Source organism: Scyliorhinus canicula, chromosome 2 (genome assembly GCF_902713615.1).
Source record: "Scyliorhinus canicula chromosome 2, sScyCan1.1, whole genome shotgun sequence".
Lineage (NCBI taxonomy): Eukaryota > Metazoa > Chordata > Chondrichthyes > Carcharhiniformes > Scyliorhinidae > Scyliorhinus > Scyliorhinus canicula.
Window position 1 is genome coordinate 59,679,138 of NC_052147.1, and position 24,475 is coordinate 59,703,612.

The window sequence follows — 24,475 nt, forward strand, 5'->3', positions numbered from 1 at the left end:
TCGAGAATGTGGTGGTGAGCTACCTTCTTGAACTGCTGCAGTCCATGTGGCGTAGGTGTCATAATATCCACTCATATATATAATGAGATGCAGGCAGGCAGTGATTGACACATAGGATGACCAGTAAGCATTCAACACTGTACAGCCAATCACCAGACAGGACACTACCACTATAAAGCCAGAGGGCACTAGGTTTCCCGCTCTCTCGGGTCCCAGCTACTGAGACAGTCACAGTCCACGAGCTAGCAAGTGCAAACACCATGCTGTAGCTAGTAAGTCTGGTCAGGCTACTACAAGATCACCAGTCAGATCAGTATAGTGTCGACCCACAGCCGAATATGTATAGCAGTTCTATAGTTGAATAAAAGTGTGTTGGATCTTCTCCAGTGTTAAACGTCTGTTTCTAACTTCCCTGCATCGAGTGCAGTCCACATCGAACCAACCTGCCTAACACATCATGGTACCAGAGTGTTCTGATCTTGACGGACCTACCTCGAGTGAATCAGCATTGACCAGCAAGCAGCCATCCGGTGAAATGGAAAACATCCAGCCTCCTCCACAGCTCCGGCAACCTCGGCGCCACCTGGAAAATCTTCAAGCAAAAGTTCCTCTTGTACATGGAGGCCTCCGACCTAGAGGCAGCATCGGATGCCAGAAAGATCGCGCTATTTCCCTCCACTGCGGGGGATCACACCATCCATATCTACAGCTCCCTTGCGTTTGCCAACGACGAAGACAAAACAAAATTCAAAACAGTCCTGAAGTTCGACAGCCACTGCGACAGAGGTGAATGAGAGCTTTGAACGGACATCTTCCAGCAGAGGATTCAGGGTAAGGATGAATCTTTTCATTCCTTCTTGACCCATCTCCACATCCTAGCGCAGTCATGCAACTATGACTCAACGGCTGTGTAGTAGATTACGGTACCTAACAATGCCGAGACACCATTGGTGGATAAGGCTCGCTGCTTATTGGTCCATTGGTATGTAATACTTGTCATCTATTGGTTAAGGCTGTAAGGTAGCTCCGCCCAGTAAAGGCGGGGTATAAGAGCCTGTGTATCCTCCGCAGCTTCCTTTCTGTACCCGAGCTGCTGGGGGAAAACATCTAGCCTATTAAAGCCTTCAGTTCGGACTACAACCTCATTTGTGGTCATTGATTGTGTATCAATTTAATAGGCTAGATTTTAAAGGATGGAGCTCCGCATCAAGCCGGAGTGTCTGCAACTCAGCCCCCACGCAGCAAACGCAGCAGCGACCTTTAAGCACTGGCTAGCGTGTTTCAATGGCTACCTTGGAACGGCAGAAATCGCACCCACGAGGGAACAGAAACTGCAGATCCTGCACTCGAGGATGAGCCCAGAAATATACATGCTCATCGAGGACGCGGACGACTTCGATTCAGCAATGGAGCTACTAAAAGGACATTTAATTCACCCCGTGAACCAAGTCTACGCCAGGCATCTACTGGCAACGAGACGACAGAACCCTGGTGAGTCACTAGATGAGTTCTATCGTGCGCTCCTTGTGTTAGGGAGAAACTGCAGCTGCCCGCAAGTTTCGGCAAATGACCATACAGAACTGTTGATTCGGGACGCTTTCGTTGCGGGTATGCAGTCCTCACAAATCCACCAGCGGCTGCTTGAAAACGAAACTCAGCCTCAAGGAGGTATGGGACCTCGCCAACTCGCTGGACGTGGCCTCTCGAAACGCCCGCGCCTACGCCCCCGACCACGCGGCGGCCCCCTGGGCAGCGTGGAATCCCCCTGCTACGGACTCTCACCCCTGGTTTCTCCACAAGCTTGCGCTGCAAGATGGCCCGGCTACCCCGGAGGGCTCCGTTGTTATTTCTGTGGGCAGGCGAAACACCCCTGACAGCGCTGCCCGGCCCATTCGTTGACCTGTAAAGGGTGTGGCAAAAGGGCCACTTCATGGCGGTCTGCCAGGCCTAGGCGGTCGCTGCGGTTCCCGGCAGCGAGTGCGGATCGCCGCTACAACTCTCCATGGGCCCCATGCGGCCAGCGAACGTTGCCGTCTTCCTCCCCTAGTGCCATGTGGGGACTCCGGGCGCCGCCATTTTGTTCCGCCGACGCCACGTGCGGTGGATGGGCGGCACCATTTTGTCTACCCTCAGCCATGTGCGACCAGTGGGCGCCGCCATCTTGGATGGACTCCAAGGACCTCAGCGCAGGTGACCACGATGAATCCCAACTTCTGCCACGGTTAGCCTTGGTGACCCTGGACCAATCTCGACTTCGAACACTTTCAACCGCTAAGATAACTGTATTAATCAACGGGCACGAGGCGTCTTGTCTGATCGACTCTGGGAGCACGGAGAGCTTCATACACCCCGACACAGTAAGGCGCTGTTCTTTCCCCCGTCCACCCCGTTAATCAAAAAATCTCTCTAGCTTCCAGTTCCCACTCGGTAGAGATAAAAGGGTTCTGTGTAGCAAACCTCACGGTCCAGGGAAGGGAGTTCAAAAATTACAGACTTTACGTCTGCCCCCACCTCTGTGCGGCCTCACTCTTCGGGTTAGACGTCCAGTGCAACCTCCAAAGTCTAGCTTTCAAATTCGGCGGCCCTATACCCCCTCTTATTGTCTGCAGCCTCGCGACCCTCAAGGTCAATCCACCTTCCCCGTTTGCGAACCTCACCCTGGATTGCAAAACTGTCGCCACCAGGAGCAGAAGGTACAGTGCCCAGGACCGGACCTTTATCAGGTCTGAGGTCTAACGGCTTCTGAGGGGAGGGGTCACTGAAGCTAGCAACAGCCCCTGGAGAGCTCAAGTCGTGGTGGTAAAGACCGGGGGAAAGAATAGGATAGTCATCGACTACAGTCAGACCATCAACAGGTTTACGCAGCTGGACGCGAACCCTCTGCCCCGCATATCCGACCTGGTCAACTGGATCGCGCAATACAAGGTCTTCTCCATGGTGGACCTCAAGTCCGCCTGCCACCAGCTCCCCATCCGCACGAGTGATTGCAAGTACACTGCTTTCGAGGCGGATGGGCGACTCTACCACTTCTTAAGGGTTTCCTTGGGTGTCACGAACGGAGTCTCGGTCTTTCAGCGAGAGATGGACTGAATGGTCGACTGATATGGTTTACGGGCAACATTCCCGTATCTCAACAATGTCTCCATCTGCGGCCATGATCAGCAGGACCACGACACCAACCTCCATAAATTCCTCCAGACCCCAAAGATCCTTAATCTTACATACAACAAGGACAAATGAGTGTTTAGCACCGACCGCCTAGCCATCCTTGGCTACGTAGTGCGAAATGGAGTGATAGGCCCCGACCCTGAACGCATGCGCCCCCTTATGGAGTTCCCCCTCCCTCACTGCTCCAAGGCCCTGAAGCGCTGCCTCGGATTTTTCTCTTACTACGCCCAGTGGGTCCCCAACTACGCAGACAAAGGGCAGCACGGTGGCACAGTGGTTAACATTGCTGCCTACGGCGCCGAGGACCTGGGTTCAAATCCCGGCTCTGGGTCACTGTCCGTGAGGAGTTTGCACATTCTCCCAGTGTCGGCGTGGGTTTCACCCCCACAACCCAAAAGATGTGCAGATAGGTAGATTGGCCAAGCTAAATTGCCCCTTAATTGGAAAAAAATAATTGGGTACTCTAAAATTTTTTATTTTTTTTTAAAACTACGCAGACAAAGCCCATCCCCTGATCCAATCCACAACTTTTCCACTGTCGACAGAGGCCCGCCAGGCCTTCAGCTGCATCAAAGCAGACATTGCAAAGGCCATGATGCACGCCATCGATGAGTCCCTCCCTTTCCAGGTACAGAGTGACGTGTCCGACGTAGCTCTGGCAGCCACCCTCAACCAAGCGGGCAGACCAGTGGCCTTCTTCTCGCGTACCCTCCATGCTTCCGAAATCCGCCATTCCTCGGTCAAAAAGGAAGCACAGGCCATAGTAGAAGCTGTGCGACATTGGAGGCATTACCTGGCCGGCAGGAGGTTTACCCTCCTCACGGACCAGCGGTCGGTCGCCTTCATGTTCGATAATGCACAGCGGGGCAAGATAAAAAAACGATAAGATCTTGCGGTGGAGGATCGAATTATCCACCTATAACTACGAGATCCTGTTATCATCCCGGGAAGCTAAACGTGCCACCGCACAAGTGGACCGCCTCCGAGCCCTCCACAAGGACCTCTGCCACCCGGGGGTCACTCGTTTCTTCCATTTCGTAAAGACCCGCAACCTGCCCTACTCCATCGAGGTCAGGGCAGCCACTAGGAATTGCCAAATCTGCACGGAGTTCAAGCCGCACTTCTACAGACCAGAGAAAGCACACCTAATAAAATCTTCCCGTCCCTTTGAACGCCTCATCATGGACTTCAAAGGGCCCCTCCCCTCTACCAATCACACCACGTACTTCCTGAACGTGATTGGCGAATACTCCCAATTCCCGTTCGCCATCCCCTGCCCCGACATGATCACAACCACCATCATCAAAGCCCTCCACAGCATTTTTACTCTGTTCGGATTCCCCACCTATATACACAGTGATAGGGGGTCCTCCTTTACGAGTGACGAACTGCGTCAATTCCTGCTCAGCAAGGGCATTGCCTCGAGCAGGACGACCAGTTACAACCCCCGGGGAAACGGACAAGTTGAGAGGGAGAACGGAACGGTCTGGAAGACCGTCCTACTGGCCCTACGATCTAGAAATCTCCCGGTCTCCCGCTGGCAGGAGGTCCTCCACTCCATCCGGTCACTGCTCTGCACTGCAACTAATCAAACACCTCATGAACATCTCCCCGTTTTCCCCAGGAAGTCCTCCTTAGGGACCTCGCTCCCGACCTGGCTGGCAGCTCCCGGGCCCATCCTGCTCCGAAAAAACATGCAGGTGCACAAGTCGGACCCGTTGGTCGAGAGGGTCCACCTTCTCCATGCTAACCCCCAGTACACCTACGTGGAGTACCCCGATGGCCAACCAAGACTCTGTCTCCCTACTAGACCTGGTGCCCACCGGATCCCCTCGCACACCCTCGCCACCAGTCCCACCCTCCACCCCACCGGTGCACCTCATGGCCACCCCCTTCCCTGGAGAATCGTTTTTTCTGCCGGCCCTGCCTGGGCCTCCCCGCACACCGACGCACTCTATAGACACTCCCTTCCCAGGTCAGTCAACCTCCCCACCAGCGCCATCTAGGGGTGTTGAAGCCGCCACGCAGACCGAGTCCACGCGCCCGGAGTTACAGACGCCTGAACCTCCACCGACGTCACCGTCAAAGCTCCGTCGATCGCAGAGGACAACCAAGGCCCCCAACCATCTGATTGCGTCACAGTAAAATGTACATAGCCAATTGTAATTTTGCAAGACTGTACTATATTGTTGTTGTAAATAGTTGTGACCAGTAGGGAAATGCAGTACGAGGTTAATGCAGTACCTCCATAACCTTTCATACTACCAGTTGTGCTATTCGACCCGTTCGTTGTGCGACCCCCGCCGGACTTTTTTTTTTTCCCCCAACAGGAGGTGAATGTGGTCGTATGACTAGAGGTATAACGGTACCCAACAATGCCGAGACACCATTGGTGGATAAGGCTCGCTGCTTATTGGTCCATTGGTATGCAATACTTGTCATCTATTGGTTAAGGCTGTAAGGTAGCCCCACCCAGTAAAGGCTGGGTATAAGAACCCGTGTATCCCCCGCAGCTTCCTTTCTGTACCTGAGCTGCTGGGGGAAACATCTAGCCTATTAAAGCCTTCAGTTCGGACTACAACCTCATTTCTGTGGTCATTGATAGTGTATCAGGCTGATTCCATGATCCGGGATCAGATCATTTTCAGGGTCCACTCCGACCCTGTGGCCCTGTGGCAGCAGCTCCTTAAAAATCAAACAGTTGACCCTCTGTCGCTATGGAGATGTGCATTGTCCATGAGCATGCCAAGAATCATTACTCCCACATCAGGGTGGCAGAAACTGCAAAGCTGGCCTCCCATGAGGCAGAAAGGGTGCAGGCCATCGCACAGATGCAGGGCCTGAGCATCGAGGAGTGGCCGTTTCGTGCGCTTTTCCCGGATCCCTGCGCAAGCGCGCCACGACCGAGTGGATGACGAGACCGACAACCTGACTGCGCAGGTGCGTACGCCGCCCAATCGCACTGCGCATGCGCGATGGCGCACGGAACGCGCTGACTTCAGCGTTATGACATGTCCGAATTGTGGCGCAGTTCTATAATTGAATAAAACAGTGTTGGATCTTCTCCAGTGTTAGACGTCTGTTTCTAACTTCCCTACATCGAATGCAGTCCACATCGAACCAACCTGCCTAATACATCAGTAGGTACATCCACTGTGATGTTAGGGAGGGAGTTTCAGGATTTTTGACCCAGCGACAATGAAGGAACGATGATATATTTCCAAGTCAGGGTGGCGAGTGACTTGGCGGATATATCCAGGTGGTGATGTTCCCATGTGTCTGCTGCCCTTGTCCTTCTAGATGGTAGTGGCCATGGGTTTGGAAGGTGCTGCCCAAGGGAGTTCGCTCAGTGCATTTTGTAGATGGTGCACATTGCTGTGACTTTGCATCTCGATGGAGGGAGGGAATTAATGTCTGTCGAAGGGGTGTCAATCAAGTGGGCTGCTTTTTCCTGGATGGTATCAAGCTTGTGCTGTTGGACCTTCACTCATACAGGCAAGTGCTGGAGTATTCCATCACACTCCCAACTTGTGACTTGGTGGCAGGCTTTGGGGAGTCAGGTGGGGAATTACCCGCCGCAAGATTCCTAGCCTCAGACCTGCCCTTGTAGGCACATTATTTATACGAGTACCTGAGGAGACATCAGTGATGTACATTTTCACTTAAAGCAATGCTGCATTTACTGTCTACCAAACACATCAAGAACAAAAAAAATCAGATGACTTTATGGAAACATGCCTTAGGAAATCAGTGCAGGAGCCGACTCATTTAATGCTCAAATCCATCATGGTCTTGACCCTACCCAATTGCGATAACCCCTCAAACGTCTGTATTTCTTCAAGCTCCATTCTCCATCTCATTGGCAACCAGGTTTTTTGCCATCTATTTCTCAATATCTCCCTCCCTTCATTTCATCCATAGAACTCAACTCATTTGATTAAGCTTTTAATCACCCCTCCAAAACCACCAGGTGCACAAACACGCCCTTGTCCGGCCCAACGCCCTAAATCAATCAGGAACCATGCAACAGGATTTTCAAAGACCAAAAATAGGTCCCCACCAAGCAGACTGCCCTATCAACTGACAGGATTCTCCGCTTCATCCAGTCTAAGTATATCGTACAGTTCAATGTGAGCACCAGCAACCCATGTCAAGGAGCTGAGATCGTCATGCACAACTTCATTCACAGTGGTAGCCATCATATCAACACCCAACAGCTCAAAGTGCAGGCTCACTCACTGGCAGACTGCCACCTCTGACACATCAATGATTTTTCGACTTGGCTCCTCGCAGAAATCTAGCTAGGAACACAGCACACGATATACACACCAGGAACAAATAATTATGGGTTGTGCTGATCAGTGCTAGAACTAAAATGCAGCTGCTCCCATGCTCACATGACCCCCATCCTCCCATTTCTAATACCACCTCCTATCCCCTGCACCCTTCATGCCTCGGACTCTGCCCACCTTTGCATTCTCATTTGATTCACAGCCTTCGGGACTCAACATGACCCCATACACTGGAACATTTTATTCAACCTTTATTTAACCAGACAAGTCATGAGAGCCAATCATCATTTACAATAATCTCACCATGAGGCCAATCCCACAGGAACAGAAATTACACAACACAATTTAAAAACACCAAAAACAATTAAAATACAAAGATCCAATTTTCCAGAAAGATCTCTGTAGCGAGCAGGAACTGCCGCACACTTACCAGCGCACTGCCCAACGAGGCTGGCAATGCTATTCAACATTGGTCCACTTAAACGATGCTTCTCATTGCAAATGAAGGTTCGCCAGGTCCCTGCTAACAAGGTCGAGCAGCACTTAGTCAGCATTAGCTTGCAATAATGGCGCCCAGGAGACTGACCCCACGATTAGGAGACGTAGATCTGGGGAGGCTCCTGGACTTAGTGGAGGATGTTCTGTTCCCCAGAGGGCCCTGGAGGGTCAGCCGTAGGGCAGCCAGTGTTGCCTGGGGTGAGGTGGCAGTGAGCACCAGGAGGACTGCTCCCCACCCCCACCCCCCCCCCCCCAAACTCACTCCCCCTCCCCAGCTATTACGAACCAGACTGTGAACCAGCCAATGACACTAGCCCATCCCAGGTGGCCCCCTCTTCAACCTCCCATGAGAGCACCTTAAGAGCTCAGATCATGCCACCATAATAGTCGCAGCACAGCTGTCATCCCCACCCTTCACCAGTGCAAATACGTGCAACCCGTTGGGAAACATCAGTGGCCAGCAAATGAAGGTTCGTCTGGTCCCTGCTAACCCCATGTCTGTTTCACGTCTCGTTTCCTCTCCCCAAAAACCTCTTCTAATAATAATTTAATAATCTTTGTCACAAGTAGGCTTACATTACCATTGCAATGAAGTTACTGTGAAAAGCCCCTCGTCTCCATATTCCAGCGCCTGTTCGGGTAGCAGAGGGAGAATTCAGAATGTCTAAATTACCTAACAGCACGTCTTTTGGGACTTGTGGGTGGAAACCAGGGCACCCGGAAACAATCCCTGCAGACACGGGGAGAACGTGCAGACTCCGCACAGACAGTGACCCAAGCGGGAATCGAACCTGGGACACTGGAGCTGTGAAGCAACTGTGCTAACCACTGGGTTGTTTTATCGCAGTAAAGGAACACCTTGAATCCCAAGTTGTTTAAGCATACCAGGATCACCCAGGCTGACCATCCAAATTGATACATCCTTTGGCTATTTCAATCTCCAGACTTACAGAACATTATAACAGCCACCATAACATCTTGTTCAAAAACATATGAAGTGATGCAAAACAAATCCTTTGACAGAAGACTAACTGGTGGTGATTTACAAAAAAAGCCAGTCCTGGAGTATTCTGTACCTGCTGAATTGTTGATGTGTAAGAACCAAACCTTCTAATCTGATGGGAAATTTCACATCACAGCTTCCAACCATGTTCTGGATTTTAAAATCAAGAAACTTTGCTGGAAATCCAAGTTTCTGAACAACACGTGCGTATTTCCTAGCTGCTAATCGAGACTGTTCCTCACTGTTGGGTTGGAAAAAAAAAATCTACGTTAATTAAAATCTTGTACATGCATCACGAGTAACCTTTCCAAAATGTTGTTATATTCTTAATGTATTTCAAATTAGGAACATGATATCATACCTCTTCGCTCCAGTGCAAACCATCTTGCCTGAACTGAAGATTAGTGCTGTAGTTCTGGGTTCTCTTATTCGCATTATCACTGCAGCAAACCTCTAAGCACAAGCCAGAGCAAGCTTAGGTCAAAGTTATTAAATCTGCTTCTCCAACAGCAATATCTTGTAAAGTGAATGGCAAGGGCTGCAGAAACTTCAATCAAAACCCATGAAAAGCAAACAAAATATTGTAGGTTGTAGGATGTTGAGCTTCTAGAAAAATTTTTAAGCTACAGGTAAGACATTCCAAACATTTTGGAAAGGGGCCCTGATGCAAATAGAAGGTATATTCTGTCTTTTTAGAAAGCAACTGGGAAGTTAGAAGAGCCTTTGTGACCCTCTTAATTGATAACAAGGAACACCGCCCCCCCCCCCCCCCCCCCCAACCTATTCTGGTTCAACATCATCGGGGTGCAACGCAAAACTATATACTCCTCTACTGGCACCAAATCAGTGTTACAATTTTTTTCGCCTGTATTTTCAAATTCCTTCACTAAGGCACAGTTCCACAGGCAACACTTGCCATTTCACAGCTCAACAGCTCACCCAAGTTATTATTTGAGAGAGTTTTTATTGCTAGTGCAGCCAGACTGTGGAAGGCACCAGTTTAATCGTAGCCTCAAATAATGTCTATATTTTCTAATTTACAAGCACGCTGATTGGATTGGGAACTCTGATGGATATTTTCCTTTCCTAGCTTCTGGAAGTGGGGCAGTATCTGCAGTAACCCCAAGCAGGAATGGGTAGAGCAATGGAAGGAATAGGTTTAGGGCAGCACGGTAGCACAAGTGGATAGCACTGTGGCTTCACAGCGCCAGGGTCCACGGTTTCGATTATCCCACTGGTCACTCTTGTGCGGAGTCTGCACGTTCTCTCCGTGTCTGCATGGGTTTCCTCCGGTTTCCTCCCACAGTGCAAAGATGTGCAGGTTAGGTGGATTGGCCATGATAAATTGCCCTTAGTGACCAAAAAGGTTAGGCGGGGTTATTGGGTTATGGGGATAGGGTGGAAGTGAGGGCTTAAGTAGGTCGGTCCAGACTCGATGGGCCGAATGGCCTCCTTCTGCACTGTATGTTCTATGTTATGTAAATTGGGGATTATCTGGGATCTTTTCCGTATGCCCTGCAGAGCCTTTACAAAGTTGTGATCTCAGGAAATCACAGAAACATGCCATCAAACTCCAAATTTCTCTATTACACTGTTGTGTTTGCTGGTTTCCTCCAATCAAAACATGTGCAAGTTAGCACGGGCTTTCGAGTTGTACCCTTACCCGAACAGGCGCCGGAATGTGGCGACTAGGAGCTTTTCACAGTAACTTCATTTGAAGCCTACTAGTGACAATAGATGATTTTCTTTTCATTTAATTTTCATGGGAGATTAACCAGGCTGTTTAAATAGAAATGGAGTCAGAAATTGTTATCTAATATAATTTTGTGGCAGTGATAGGTTATTTAAAAATCTGGTTTAAAATACATACAGGCAGTGTGCGTGCCAAAGATAAAATTCAGGGGTCGTAAAAGAATCGTTGACTCTAACCATTATTTGTTTTCACAGATGGCTAACGGAATATTTCTTTTACAGAAAGGGATTCCCTGGGATGAAGATAATGAGGGATTGTGTTTAGTCCTAGCTAAACATGTCATGGCACATCTTAGTGGGGTACAGATGATGTGATAGGGGAGGGGGTGGCCCAGTGGTATTATGACTGGACTAGTAATTCAGAGACCCAGGATAATGCTCTGGGGTCCTGGGTTCATACCTCACCATGGCAGATGGTGAAATTTGAATTTTTTAAAAAGTGGAATTAAGTCAAATGATGACCATGAAACCACTGCCAATTGTTGTAAAACCCCATCTGGTTCACCAAGTCCTTCAGGGAAGGAAATATGCTGCCCCTACCCGGTCTGGCCTACATATGACTCCATACCCACACAGCGATGCAGTTCACGCTCAGCTGAAATGGTCTAGCAAGCCACTCAGTTCAAGGACAATTTATGGATGTGCAACTAATGGTGGCCCAGCCAGTGACACCCACATCCGGAGAACAAATATAAAAATAAAATAATGGGAGGAGCCAGGTCTGTCATCAGTTTGCACTAGGTTTGGAGTCTGACAAGACAGAGGATTTTCAGGTTGTTCCTGAAAGGCTCTCTCTCAAAAGGTCTGCACAAAGACAGCAAGTAACCCCAATTGTGAACTTTAGGAGTGGATTTTGAACTGGTTGCTTGGCGGAAAACATCTAGTGGCATGTGTTGATTGTTAAGCTATTTCTTCGGTTAATTCTGTACTTAAATTAAAATTAAAGTTTGCTTTAACATAAAAGATATCTATTGGTCAGAGTCACCCCTCCTGGGGTGAAGTATTCTTTCCTTAGTTTTAAAAATGTAGTTTCTTATCTGAACAAAAGTTGGGGTTTGGTCCAGTATCCTAATAAACCTCAATTCATGTGTGATATTAAGCAAAGTAAATTTAAGAAAACAAAGGGATTTATAATGGTAAACATTAGAGAGGATAGTTAATTTAATGTTTCTGTGCTTCGAAGGTAAACCTGTAGTTAGATTCACGTTGAACAAAGGTGTTTGTACATGTGGAGGTTGGTGGGAGTTCCAACTTTGTTTTTATTGTGCTTAGAGAGGGCTGTGTCATAAAGAATAAACAAACCAGCAGTGGTCTCTCAGCAACTGGGGCCTTATAAAAGGTAGAGAAGCTTTTAAGATTTAGCTTAGTTAATCTGATTGCAGTTGAAGATAACTAGGTGAGAAAAGGCAGCACTCACAGCTCTGCTAGAAGCAGTTTTATAAGGCCAGAGGGGACATCTGACCTCAGACTTGCTAGAAAAATAGCCATACTATTGGTAATTGTTAAAACAAATTCCAGAAATCTTAAGTCCAGCTAGTTAAGGAAACTAGAGAATTGAAGAGAAGTTTCCAAGAAAGTTAATGGAACAGAGGAAAACTGGGAAGGCGAACAGATTACTGTTCAGAGGAATTACTGCAATTTGAGAAACATTATTTGAAATAATTGCGGAAATTGGTGGCTGGGCCTGTTTGTGTAACAGCCTTTAAGACAAAATAAATCCTTCTTAAAGCTGGAGCGGAAGCTTGTTTAAAAGTGTAATTTGGAAAACGTGGCACTAAGGGAAAGCATTGATTTTAAAGCGATTTTTAGGAAGAGTGTGTTTGGAACTTGTCATGTGGCAATTATTTGGGGGATTGAGGAGAAATCCACAGACACTAACTTGGGTTTAGGGCAGAGTATGTATTTGACCATCTGTCTGCTTAAAGGGATTTTGTGGTAATGAGACCACTGGAGCTTCAAACGCACTTTTTAATTATTGTTGATCTTAAAATCTGCATGTATTTGTTAAGCTGTGAGGGGTGGAAAGGAGTATTTTTTCATACTACAAATTGTTTAACTTGTTAATATTAACAGTCCTGTGACTCATTCCTCCACCACATTTTATAAAATAACTTCCAAAAAAGTTATGGTCTTTAGAGGCAGGGTTCCATTACATCAACTGGGAGTCTGGTATCCCTTGTATGATACCCATTGCTTCAGTGGTCCTAAATTCCTATCAATGGCATACAAGATGGTCATAAGAAAAGGGAGCAGCTGTGTCCTGGCAGAGAAACCTCTGCAACCTTCCATATCTCTAGTGATCCAGCCGAGACCACTAACCTGCACACATAGCTGCTTTTAGTAACCTCCTTTGGTCCATTGAGGGAAACATTTACTTTAATACAATAGATTTGCATACATTAATTGATATCTGGAATCAGGGACAGTTATTATTTGGATTAAAATGCAGTGCGTAATAAATTGTTGCGGAAAACCTACTGTAGTCAGTTGAATTGACCAGAAAAATAAACCTTTTACATGAAATTTCGCAAGAGTAAAACGTGTGCAAGATTGAAGCTGGTGATGGAAAAAAATCAACTCACTTTTTAACACAATGGAAGTATATCTCGTATAAAATAATTACCTTTGGATTATATTCTGCATTTCTTGCACATAGAGCTATTCTCTTGAGGTCCAATTTGCAGGCCAAATTAACAGTCGAAACAATATTTCTGTGAAAACATTTCAAGCAAAAGTCAAGTGCTCTATTTAATAAGCATTCACCAACACGGTGTTCTTAACTGTAGAGTACACTAAGTCGGAAGATTACTGTTTTTAGTGTATTTATACACATGAAAACCAGGACAAACTTCAGTTTCCTGTGACCAAATTGGTAACTTTCAAATGCAAGTCTCAAATTAGCTCAGCAATAATTCTCTTTTGAGCAAGGTTGAGGCTTAGAAATTCTGGCACTGTATGGCCAAAGTCTCCAATATGAGAGAGGGAACCAGAGTTTGCAAGTATTGGGGTTGTGTTGGTGTCCATTAGTATTGGAGAGAAGATCAGTATGTGTGGAAACAGTGGGGATGGGGGGGGAGAGAAGAGAAGCAACACTGTCGGAGGTATGGTTGCTGGAAGAGGAGCTGGTCCCATAATTTGAAAATGTGAAAAGAATGAAAATATTTTTCTAAAAGACAAAGATGCGCTTTGATTATTTTTACCCCTTTCCACCCCTCGTGTGTGTATATTATATGGGCGTGGAAAGTTAAGAATTAGTTAATAGTTGACTAATTGTATTTGCTGTATAGTTCATTTAGTTATCATGAACAAACAGTAATGGTGTTTAAATATTAATTATTGGCAGGCAAAGGCCGAGACCTGCTGTTATTTTTCTAAGAATTATTGATTAATTTACTTGCGACTTGGGGACAATGGGGCTGGAATTGGCCACACATTAGCCCATGGGGTCATAACATCAGGCCCTCTGCACAATATCTCAATTTTGTTTCTCCACATTTACATTAAATTTAAAAAAACAACAATCCCCCAGAAACACCCTCCTCAATATATCTACTCGTGCATTCCAGGTAAAAGTTGACAGTCAATCAATAAGCAGTGCAACAAATAAACAATTAAAAAAAATAAAAATAAATTTAGAGTACCCAATTCACTTTTATCAATTAAGGGGCAATTTAACATGGCCAATCCAACTAGCCTGCACATCTTTGGGATGTGGGGGTGAAACCCACGCAAACACGGGGAGAACATGCAAACTCCACATGGACAGTGACCCAGAGCCGGGATCGAACCTGGGACCTCTGCACCGTGAGGCAATGCTAACCACTGCGCTGCAACAAATCAACAATAACCCCACCCCCCCACCCAATGTTCAATGGCAACCAGTTCTGTATCAGTTGTAGAGTTGGGAGAGAGTATGGAGGAGGGGTTTTGGTGTGAGGTGCTCCGGAGAGTGAATTCCTCCACCTCATGTGCGAGGTTGAAGCTGATATAGCTGAAGGTGGTAGAGTTGCCCACATACTCCTCAATCACTTTCCCAATCTTCTCACAATGTTTGGTCTGCCCAGCAACCCCACATCTCTTCTTCACCCCGCCCTCTGTGTTCCCCCTTCTCCAGGATCATGTCCACCCAATGCGGTGCATGATCCATGATCACCCTCCCCGCCACCATCATTACTCTGGGTCCTGCCCACTGGGCGTGGCCCACCCAGTCCCTTTGTTGCCATTGAATTCCTCTCTCCCTCCTCCCCATCCACAAAAAAAAAATCAAGAGGCAAGTTCAAGCATGACATACTGGCAGAGCAGCATCATAACAAAATAATGTTACAGAAAATGCTGACAAAGAAAAAAAAGGTTGTTCCAGGAAATACGTACAATTCAAAGTTTAATGCATTACATAAAGAGGTATAATCTATGAATGGAGTGAACCATGGCAAAAAACATGTCTCGCACTTACTGTAACTGAGGGCATATTCCAGAACTTTCTACTGGAGTCATTGGTGTTACTGGAGTCATTGGTGTCATTGGTAAAATTGAAGGCGATTCATTGTTAATTGGGGTGGAAATGGTGTCATTTGCTGACTGGTATGAAAACTGGGTAGCATTTTCAGGTCCAGGAACACCGTTGTTACTCTGCGACTGTGACAGCAGTTGGTCCTGCTCTCCCTTTGGTTCTTTATAGTCTTCTGCATCATTATCCTCTTGGTCATCACTGAGAAAACTAAGATCTGCTGAAGTAAGCTCTGTAGTGGGTTCTGGAGTTTGATGATGAAGTTGAAGAGTGTAACAAGGGTCCTCAATTATCAAGTCTGAGTCATACGGAATCATAGGATTGGAGATGTGGGAATCATTTGTTGGGAGATCATCCTGAAAAATAGCAGGTAATGTAAAATCATGGTTCTTTCCAAATAACTTTTTGAAAAAGTTCATACAGGACCACATCCTTTCCATAACACTGGAACCCTCATGTCAAGGACATTGGAACATTTCTTAAAATTCATCCCTTTCCACCAACTGCAAAAGAATCTCCTGATGATTGAGCTGGTTCTGAACAAGATGACTGATTAGGGGTATCCGGGATTGGATTCCCCAGTTTGCAGTTATTAGGGGTACCCTCAGTTTTGAAGTAGCTGGGATGGTGGTAGGTGTACTAGGATTTGGTTTTTTTAATTAAAGGGGCAATTTAGTGTGGCCAATCCACCTACCCTGCATATCTTTGGGTTGTGGGGTTGAAACCAATGCAGACACAGGGAGAATGTGCAAACTCCACACGGACAGTTACCCAGGGCCAGTATCGAACCCGGGTCCTCAGTGCTGTGAGGCAACAGAGCTCAGGAGAAGAATAAATTCACAATGGTTCTGGCTCAACACTTCTTGTATTTTCTGCAGTTAAAAAAAGTCTGGTTTGCAGATAGATACTGGATTGAAGTACTAGAAGGCAACCAACTTCCCAACAAGGAATCAATGCTGTTCTGACAAAAGATCATTGACCCAAAAGATTAACTGTTTCTTGCTCCAGATTCTGCCAGACTTGCAGAACATTTCTTCGGTTTGATTTCAAAATTCCAGCATCTGAATTACTTTGCTCTTGCACTAATGAATGCATCAGCATCCTCGAGTTGCAGGAAGATAGCAGAGAAAAAAATAAGCCTATCAGTATTATTTTAAATCTGTATAGATACTGTTGAGAATAAACAAGACCACTATTCACACTATAGATACCAATAACCAGCTGTGAGATTAATTATTGTTGAGTGGAGAGAACAACATTGGTATTACTCTTCTCTAGTGCGAGGGGACTTCATCACTATCTGCAATTGAAAGCCTTGAGTTGACATCTTGACTGAAGGATTACACTTCAACAAAGCAGCACTCTGATTATATGCTTAAATCCTGAAGTGATGCTTATACCCACAACATAGAACATAGAACGATACAGCGCAGTACAGGCCCTTCGGCCCTCGATGTTGCACCGACATGGAAAAAATCTAAAGGCCATCTAACCTACACTATGCCCTTATCATCCATATGCTTATCCAATAAATTTTTAAATGCCCTCAATGTTGGCGAGTTCACTACTGTTGCAGGTAGGGCATTCCACGGCCTCACCACTCTTTGCGTAAAAAACCCACCTCTGACCTCTGTCCTATATCTATTACCCCTCAATTTAAGGCTATGTCCCCTCGTGCTAGCCACCTCCATCCGCGGGAGAAGGCTCTCGCTGTCCACCCTATCTAACCCTCTGATCATTTTGTATGCCTCTATTAGGTCACCTCTTAACCTTCTTCTCTCTAACGAAAACAACCTCAAGTCCATCAGCCTTTCCTCATAAGATTTTCCCTCCATACCAGGCAACATCCTGGTAAATCTCCTCTGCACCCGTTCCAAAGCTTCCACGTCCTTCCTATAATGAGGCGACCAGAACTGTACGCAATACTCCAAATGCGGCCGTACTAGAGTTTTGTACAACTGCAACATGACCTCATGGCTCCGGAACTCAATCCCTCTACCAATAAAGGCCAACACACCATAGGCCTTCTTCACAACCCTATCAACCTGGGTGGCAACTTTCAGGGATCTATGTACATGGACACCGAGATCCCTCTGCTCATCGAGACTTCAGCTGGGCAGACCTCGACAAAAAAAAGTATGGAAAAATTAATTCTATGATTCAATAGAAACTCAAGGCTTTGTACAAGAAAAAGACTGAATCCGTAACTGCATAGCAAATTAAACCACATTTTACATGTGTAACACGAGGGAGATTTGATCCACGGAAAAAGATAGCTTCCTAAATGCAAGAATTGCCTTTTCCTGTGTAAGTGGACCGAGAGCTCCATGTTTATGCAGTGGTACTAAATGGGAAATAGTGTGTTAAGGTTAAGAAACTGCTTGTAATCCGTTGGTGTTAGAGTTGAAGTTTAAATATTGTTTTATTTTAATAAAGTTTGTTTATAAAATGGCCACGCCTCATTTCCTTATGGCATTACTCCTGGAATGAATCGCTCTTTCCATATTGTCTTAAAACTTAAAAAGTTATGGTCTTGGTCTAGTCTTTTAGCCACTGTTGAGAGATGACCAGGCATCTATAAAAATGGTGGGAAGAATATCTACTTCCAAAGAGTGAGATAGTAAACAAGAAATGTTCTTGTTTAAAAGATGAAATTCAAATCCCAAGTGCAGAGAGTCAAGAATAGAGGCAGGCAGGCAGGGTCTGAAGGTAACCACTGTGATAATTTGAGGCCTGGAAGGGATACCCACCCCACTCTTAAGGTGGACAGCTACAAGGCTTAATAAAAATGATTAAAGGAGACCGACGCGGGTTTTCCAGTCAGCCTCCTATTTCCTATTGTGATGGGGGGGGGGTTGCTGTTTAGTAGCCTGGAAGGAAGCATCCAACAGCAGGCTGGGATGCTTGCATTGCATGCAGGCCTTTGGCCCTCCCTGCCAGTGCGCAGGTGCAGCCAAAGGCTGCCTGTACAAAGGATCCCCACCATGACCCCACCCCCTCACCTCCCATTTTCTCAATGAAAGGTTTTAAAAGTTGGTGAGTTGAATGAAGCACCCTCTGTTACTTACCAGTTACCTGCTGCTCTGCTCAAGCTGGAATGTTACAAGCCCCTGCCATCTGCAATTGGAAAGTGTACCTCATGTGAAAAATCCCAACTCAGGTGATTGCCCCACCATGGGTAGTTTGGAGTCCTCCCATTTGCCACCCCAAAAAAGGTGAATGTTTGGCCCCAACTTGAAGATTGACTGTAGCAGTTCAAGAAGGCAGCGCACCATCACTTTCTCAAGGGCAATTAGGAATGGGCAACAACAGTTGGTGTTGCCAGCAGTAACACGCACATCCCATAAAACAAATGTAGGATGCACTTGTGACTGTCAAAGGGCAGGGTTCAGAGAAGATGATAACAGCATTTGGATGCAGGATCGAGATCTATCAAATAATCCATAATCAGGTAGGTGCAAAGACAAATTAAATTCTCACAAGATGCATCTTCATAGAACTTGCAGTGCAGGAGGCCATTCGGCCCATCAAGTCTGCATCAGCCCTTGGAAAGAGCACCCCACTTAAGCCCACAGCTTCACCCTATCCCCGTAACCCGAGGGTAATTTAGCATGGCCAATCCACCTAACCTGCACATCTTTGGACTGTGGGAGGAAACCCACACAGACATGTGGAGAACGTGTAGACTCTGAACCAAGCTGGGAATTGAACATGGGGCCTCACGGTAGCATGGTGGTTAGCATCAATGCTTCACAGCTCCAGGGTCCCAGGTTCGATTCCCGGCTGGGTCACTGTCTGTGTGGAGTCTGCACGTCCTCCCAGTGTGTGCGTGGGTTTCCTCCGGGTGCTCCGGTTTCCTCCCACAGTCCAAAGATGTGCGGGTTAGGTGGATTGGCCATGCTAAATTGCCCGTAGTGTAAGGTTAATGGGGGGATTGTTGGGTTACGGGTATACGGGTTACGTGGGTTTAAGTAGGGTGATCATTGCTCGGCACAACATCGAGGGCCGAAGGGCCTGTTCTGTACTGTTCTATGTTCTATGACCCTGGAGCTGTGAAGCAACTGTGCTAATCACCGTGCTGCCCACTTGTCCAATAAAAACAGCACAATGAAGCAAGTGTTTAAACTGTAAGAAAATGGTGCAGGGATAAAATCAAACTGAAGCATCAAATACAAGGGACCAAAGTTTAAAAAGAATACATCAGTGACTTATAACTCAAAGCAAGAGTAACTTCTTCATATGAAAAGGTGTGGCTGTGGAATTCAAGGTTTGTGATGGAAGCAGAAACAATGTCAATATTGAAGATTAGCTCAAGAGAGGTGGATGAATAATGACTGGAAGCGATGCAAGAACAGTGTGCAAACGTGATTAAAACTATTATTTATAACAGAGAAAACACTATTGCCATGTTGCAAATTCTATTTCAGTGGACAAAAATGGCCTTCCTTGTAAGTTTGTAATATTAAAGAATGGGCTTGACAGATGAGTAATCAGTGTTACTAATCATCCACTTGAGTCTTTCAATACAATTGCAGGTAAATCTCTCAAAAGGTCAGTGGAGATGAAGTCTTCACAAGTTCCAGTCCTGGATGACGTTTCTGTTTGAAATATTGAATTTTAGGGACATGCCGACAAAGCCCCAAACACTCCTTCGAAGCGAATGTGATTTGTAGTATTTATATCTGTAAATTTAGTCACTGCTCATGGTGTGGTCTAAACCATAGAGCAAATTCGGAGTGGGTGACCGCTTTGCAGAAAACTTATCAGTCGACAACTATGATCAACTTTGCAAGTCATTTCAATTTTCATCTTGCCACTACTGGGTCGCAGTCCTTGGCCTCCTCTGATATCCAATGAAACTAGAATGACACTTCATCTTTTGACTCGGCACACTACAGCCTATTGGACTCCACGAGTGCAATAATTTGAAAGCCCTAATCTTTGCCTCCATTTTGTTTCATGTCTTCTTTTTGCTGGTTTGTTTCTTTATTGCTGTAGCCAGCCACTCAAGCCTCACCTAAACATTTGGTTTTATTTGTTTCTTCACTACCTGTTACATTTCTATCTTTCCTCTGCTCTGATGAAGGGTCATCAACCCAAAATGGTCACCCTGTCTCTCTCCACAATTGTGGGGCCTATTGAACATTTCCTTTTCTTTAAGAACACAAGTTTAGAGTACCCATTTTTTCCAATTAAGGGGCAATTTAGTGTGACCAATGCACCTATCCTTCACATCTTTGGGTTGTGGGGTGAAACCCATGCAAACACGGAGAATGCGCAAACTCCACACGGACAGTGACCCAGAGCCAGGATCAAACCTGGGACCTCTCTGTGCTAACCACTGCACAACCATGCTGCCCCCTATTGAACATTTCCAGCAGTTTTTTCCCCTCTGCCTCTCTCTCTCTCTCCCCCCGCCCCGCCCAAATGCTACCTTCCAAATGTATGTACACAATTGCAGTTACTATCTTAGTAGAAATACATGGACCCAATTTACTTTGGTCAGTGCTGATATATAACTGAAGTATGTGCTGTTAAAAGCGTATATAGCAAAGCCATGGGGAAATAAATCCGACTTCACACAAGGTATTCAATCCCTTCGCTAACCCAACAAATACAAAGATAAATATCTTGTAATCCCTCCTTCCTCTTAGTAAAGTGCAACTATACTAGACAATATTTAACTACTAACTGGTCTTGAAAAGCTTTACTGGGAACAGTTTCACTGACGTGATACGTTGAAGAAAACTTTAAAAACTGTAACAAAACAAGATACTTAAGTTTCCCTCACGTGACACCCTTTCTTACAGCGATTCTTATTACTAAAGGAGAAATTACACTTACATTTTCAATGGACTCGTCAAAATAACTTTCCAAGGATGCTTCCATAATGATGTTTAAAGAAGTTGCCAAAATCTCAAAGCAGTAAGTGTATAAAGCACCGTTTCTGCTTTAGGCTGCTTCTCTGCACTCCCGGGTGTTGCTCATCCCAATCCCCATATGGCCTTTGGTTGCCTATTAGGCACGGGAACTGCAGTTTACAGAAATTTATATCTAGTCCTTAAGGGTTAACCTTTACATCAAATCGATTTCCAGCAAATAAGTATCCATTAAGTACAATGCAATCAAACGTGATTTCTTCCTTGACAGGCAAGTGGTAATTAACCATCTTTCTAACCAGATCTGGGCACCATTCCCTTTCTTTAAGTCTCGCAATGACATTCGATTCATGTCTCTTTTTAACCTTCGAAGTTTCATCTTTGCTTCCTATGTGTTTGGTGTGAGTGGGTCATTTTTCCGATACGAAGGAGTGAGTACATAATAGTGTGTACTGGTTTGGACCAGTTCAGTCCAATGATGTGACGTGAGAGAAATTACCCTGTTCTCCTGGACAATTAATACAGGTACTGAAAAATAACCCCAAAAGGACGGTCAAATTACCACTGTGTGCCTGTTATTTAAATGACTGTCACTTCAATGATAATTTTAAAGTTGACAATGGCATTGTGTCGTGCGACTTCACAGCCACTCTGACATAAACTAACCAATCGAATATGGGCAATGAGGGAGCCCCCTTAATTATACTCCACATCTGACCCATCCCGGCGAGTCTCTTTGCTTTGTGCAATGAATGGGTGATTAAAAATCAAGTGTGGGAGAAAATGCAGTCAAAAACCGAGCGACAGCGCCCTCTGGTAGAGCAATCGGAATTACAGCCTCTGGTATGGCTCAAAAATGGGCTTTCATTCCAGCTATAAAATGGCAAGGAAAATATTATTTCTTTTTTAAAAATGCATGTTTATCAGATTTTTATTAATAAATATTTTTATTTTCCTCTTTTACATTTTCATCAAAATTTACAACAACATAGCACTGCGGCCTCACGGCGCTGAGGTCTCAGGTTCGATCCCGGCTCTGGGTCACTGTCCGTGTGGAGTTTGCACATTCTCCCCGTGTTTGCGTGGGTTTCGCCCCCACAACCCAAAAATGTGCAAGCTAGGTGGATTAGCCACGCAAAATTGCCCCTTAGTTGGAAAAAATGAATTGGGTACCCTAAATTTATTTTTAAAAATTTACAAAAACAGAGAATCAACAATAACAACAATGCAATGGCAAACCCCAGCCAACAATCCTCTTATCCCACCCACCCTCAAACAGCTCCCAACATTTTGAATATGAAACAATGAAAAAGAATCATCAATAACTTAGACATTCCAAAACCCCCCACCCAGCTGCCCCCTAATGTCCAATGCCATCCAATTCATGAAAATGCACGATAAATAAAATTGTGATGAGTTTTAGAACCCTTCCATCCTCCCCCTCAACTCGAAATTTACTTACTCGAGTGTTAAGAACTCCAGCAGATCCCCACGCCACACCGAGGCACAGGGTGGAGAAGCCAATCTCCACCCCAATCCCTTCGGGTGATTAGTGAGGCGAAAGCTAAGACATCTGCCTCCGTACCCACTTCCAACCCCGGCCAATCCGACATCCCGCATATGGCTTCTAGGGGGCCCAGTTCGAGTCTCACATGCACCACCTTTGAGATTACATTAAAGACCTCCCTCCAATACCCCTCCAGTTTTGGACAGGACCAAAACATATGAAGGTGATTAGTGGGCCCCCCAAACACCATTCACAAACATCCTCCACCCTTTCAAAAAGTCAGCTCATCCTTGCCCTTGTGAGGTGCGGCCTATCACCACCTTCAACTGTATCAGCCCCAACCTCATGCACAAAATTGACACATTCAATCACATTTTTGTTTCTGATAATCAACACAAACAAGAACATAAGAATGCAAAAAATCACAAGCAAATATAAAAGTATCTAAAAACACACAATGCATAATTAACTTTAATGCTAAAACTAACCTATACTCCCTAAACAACTTTAGCATTTAAGTTAATTGTGCCACCAACGAACATGGATCTAAATCTACATGGAGTAATTTAGCACAGTGTGTTAAACAGCTGGCTTGTAATGCAGAACAAGGCCAGCAGCACGGGTTCAATTCCCGTACCAGCCTCCCCGAACAGGCGCCGGAATGTGGTGACTAGGGGCTTTTCACAGTAACTTTATTGAAGCCTACTTGTGACAATAAATTATTATTATCTCTGACATGGTATTAAAGAATGAAGCCCAGTTTGGCCAACAAGTTTGGGGCAGGACCAGAACATATGCGTGAGGCTAGCTAGGCCAAGAGAACAGCGATCACACCTATCCTCAACATTTCGGGATAACCCACTCATCCTTGCCCTAGTTTACTTTTAATGGTAGCCATCGTGTGATTGGTCGCACACAAGGTGGCTCCTGCATGGAGGCGGTGGTTTTTGATCTTTTTACCTGATTTTCTGGGGACTTTGGTGGACAGTTGTGAGGAGAGTGAAGGGTAATTAGTTCCCTCCTGGACTGGAATGTCAATGGGGCAGCAGAACTTGTTAAAGGCAGTGAGAGCCTTGGCTCAAGAGTTGTAGTGGACTCTTTGCGCAGCACAAGCTGAGAAAATGGCAGAGGGTTGTCATCGACGGCGAAGCTGCCAATGGAATAGTTGATTAGTTTCATCAAGGAGGAATTTCGGCAGCAACGGAAGGAGATGCAGGGGATTGGTCGAATTAAGGGGGCATAAGCGCCTCTTCGCGGGACCTTGGATCAGCTGGAGAAGCGCTTGGAGGTGCAAAGACCGATCCAAGAGGTGGAGAAGTTAGTGTCTGACCAGAGTGACTTGATCGTGTCGCTGGAGGCATTGGTTTTGGATCTTTTTCCTGATTTTTTTGGGAACTTTGGTAAAAAGTTGTGAGGAGAGTAGAGGGTGATTAGCTCTCTCCTGTAGGCTTGCTGGAGGGAGTTGATGGAACATGTGCCAGAAGCTGTGCCACGAGGTGTTGGCGAAGTTGGTGGAGGAGAAGGTTCGAGACAAAGCCCTAGAGGTGGACTGGGCCCAAAGGTCCTTAAGGCAGAAGCCGGGAGCAGAGGAGCCGCCGCAGGCAGTGATTGTACGTATGCACAAAGAAATCGGGTCCAGATATACCAGGACATTGGTGTGGACCTCACCAAGAGCCGGGTGGAGAAGGCCAAGGCAGCGCTATATTGGTGCAAGATCCGCTTTGGGGAACTGTACCCAGCCAAACTTTGGGTGACATTTGAGGGCCGTAAATATTTTTTTGCGATGCCAGAAGAGGCAAATGACTTTGTCAAAGAGCCTGGGTTAGGGGAGGGCTGAATGGTGGACTTTGGTACCAGTTGTATATATTT

General features: G+C 46.0%; 1 protein-coding gene across 1 annotated transcript in view; it reads right to left on the minus strand.

Annotated features, from left to right (window-relative positions):
* Window positions 1-21,579, minus strand: part of tbpl2 (TATA box binding protein like 2) — a 44,344-nt gene extending 22,765 nt beyond the window's left edge. The window contains exons 1-5 of the mRNA XM_038779433.1: window positions 21,065-21,579; window positions 15,167-15,576; window positions 13,337-13,424; window positions 9,323-9,414; window positions 9,035-9,202 (exon numbers count right to left, since the gene is read on the minus strand). Of these exons, the coding sequence (XP_038635361.1) occupies window positions 9,035-9,202; window positions 9,323-9,414; window positions 13,337-13,424; window positions 15,167-15,576; window positions 21,065-21,109 (803 nt within the window). The 5' untranslated portion in view covers window positions 21,110-21,579. The remainder of the gene's footprint in view (window positions 1-9,034; window positions 9,203-9,322; window positions 9,415-13,336; window positions 13,425-15,166; window positions 15,577-21,064) is intronic.
* Window positions 21,580-24,475: the final 2,896 nt, after the last annotated feature.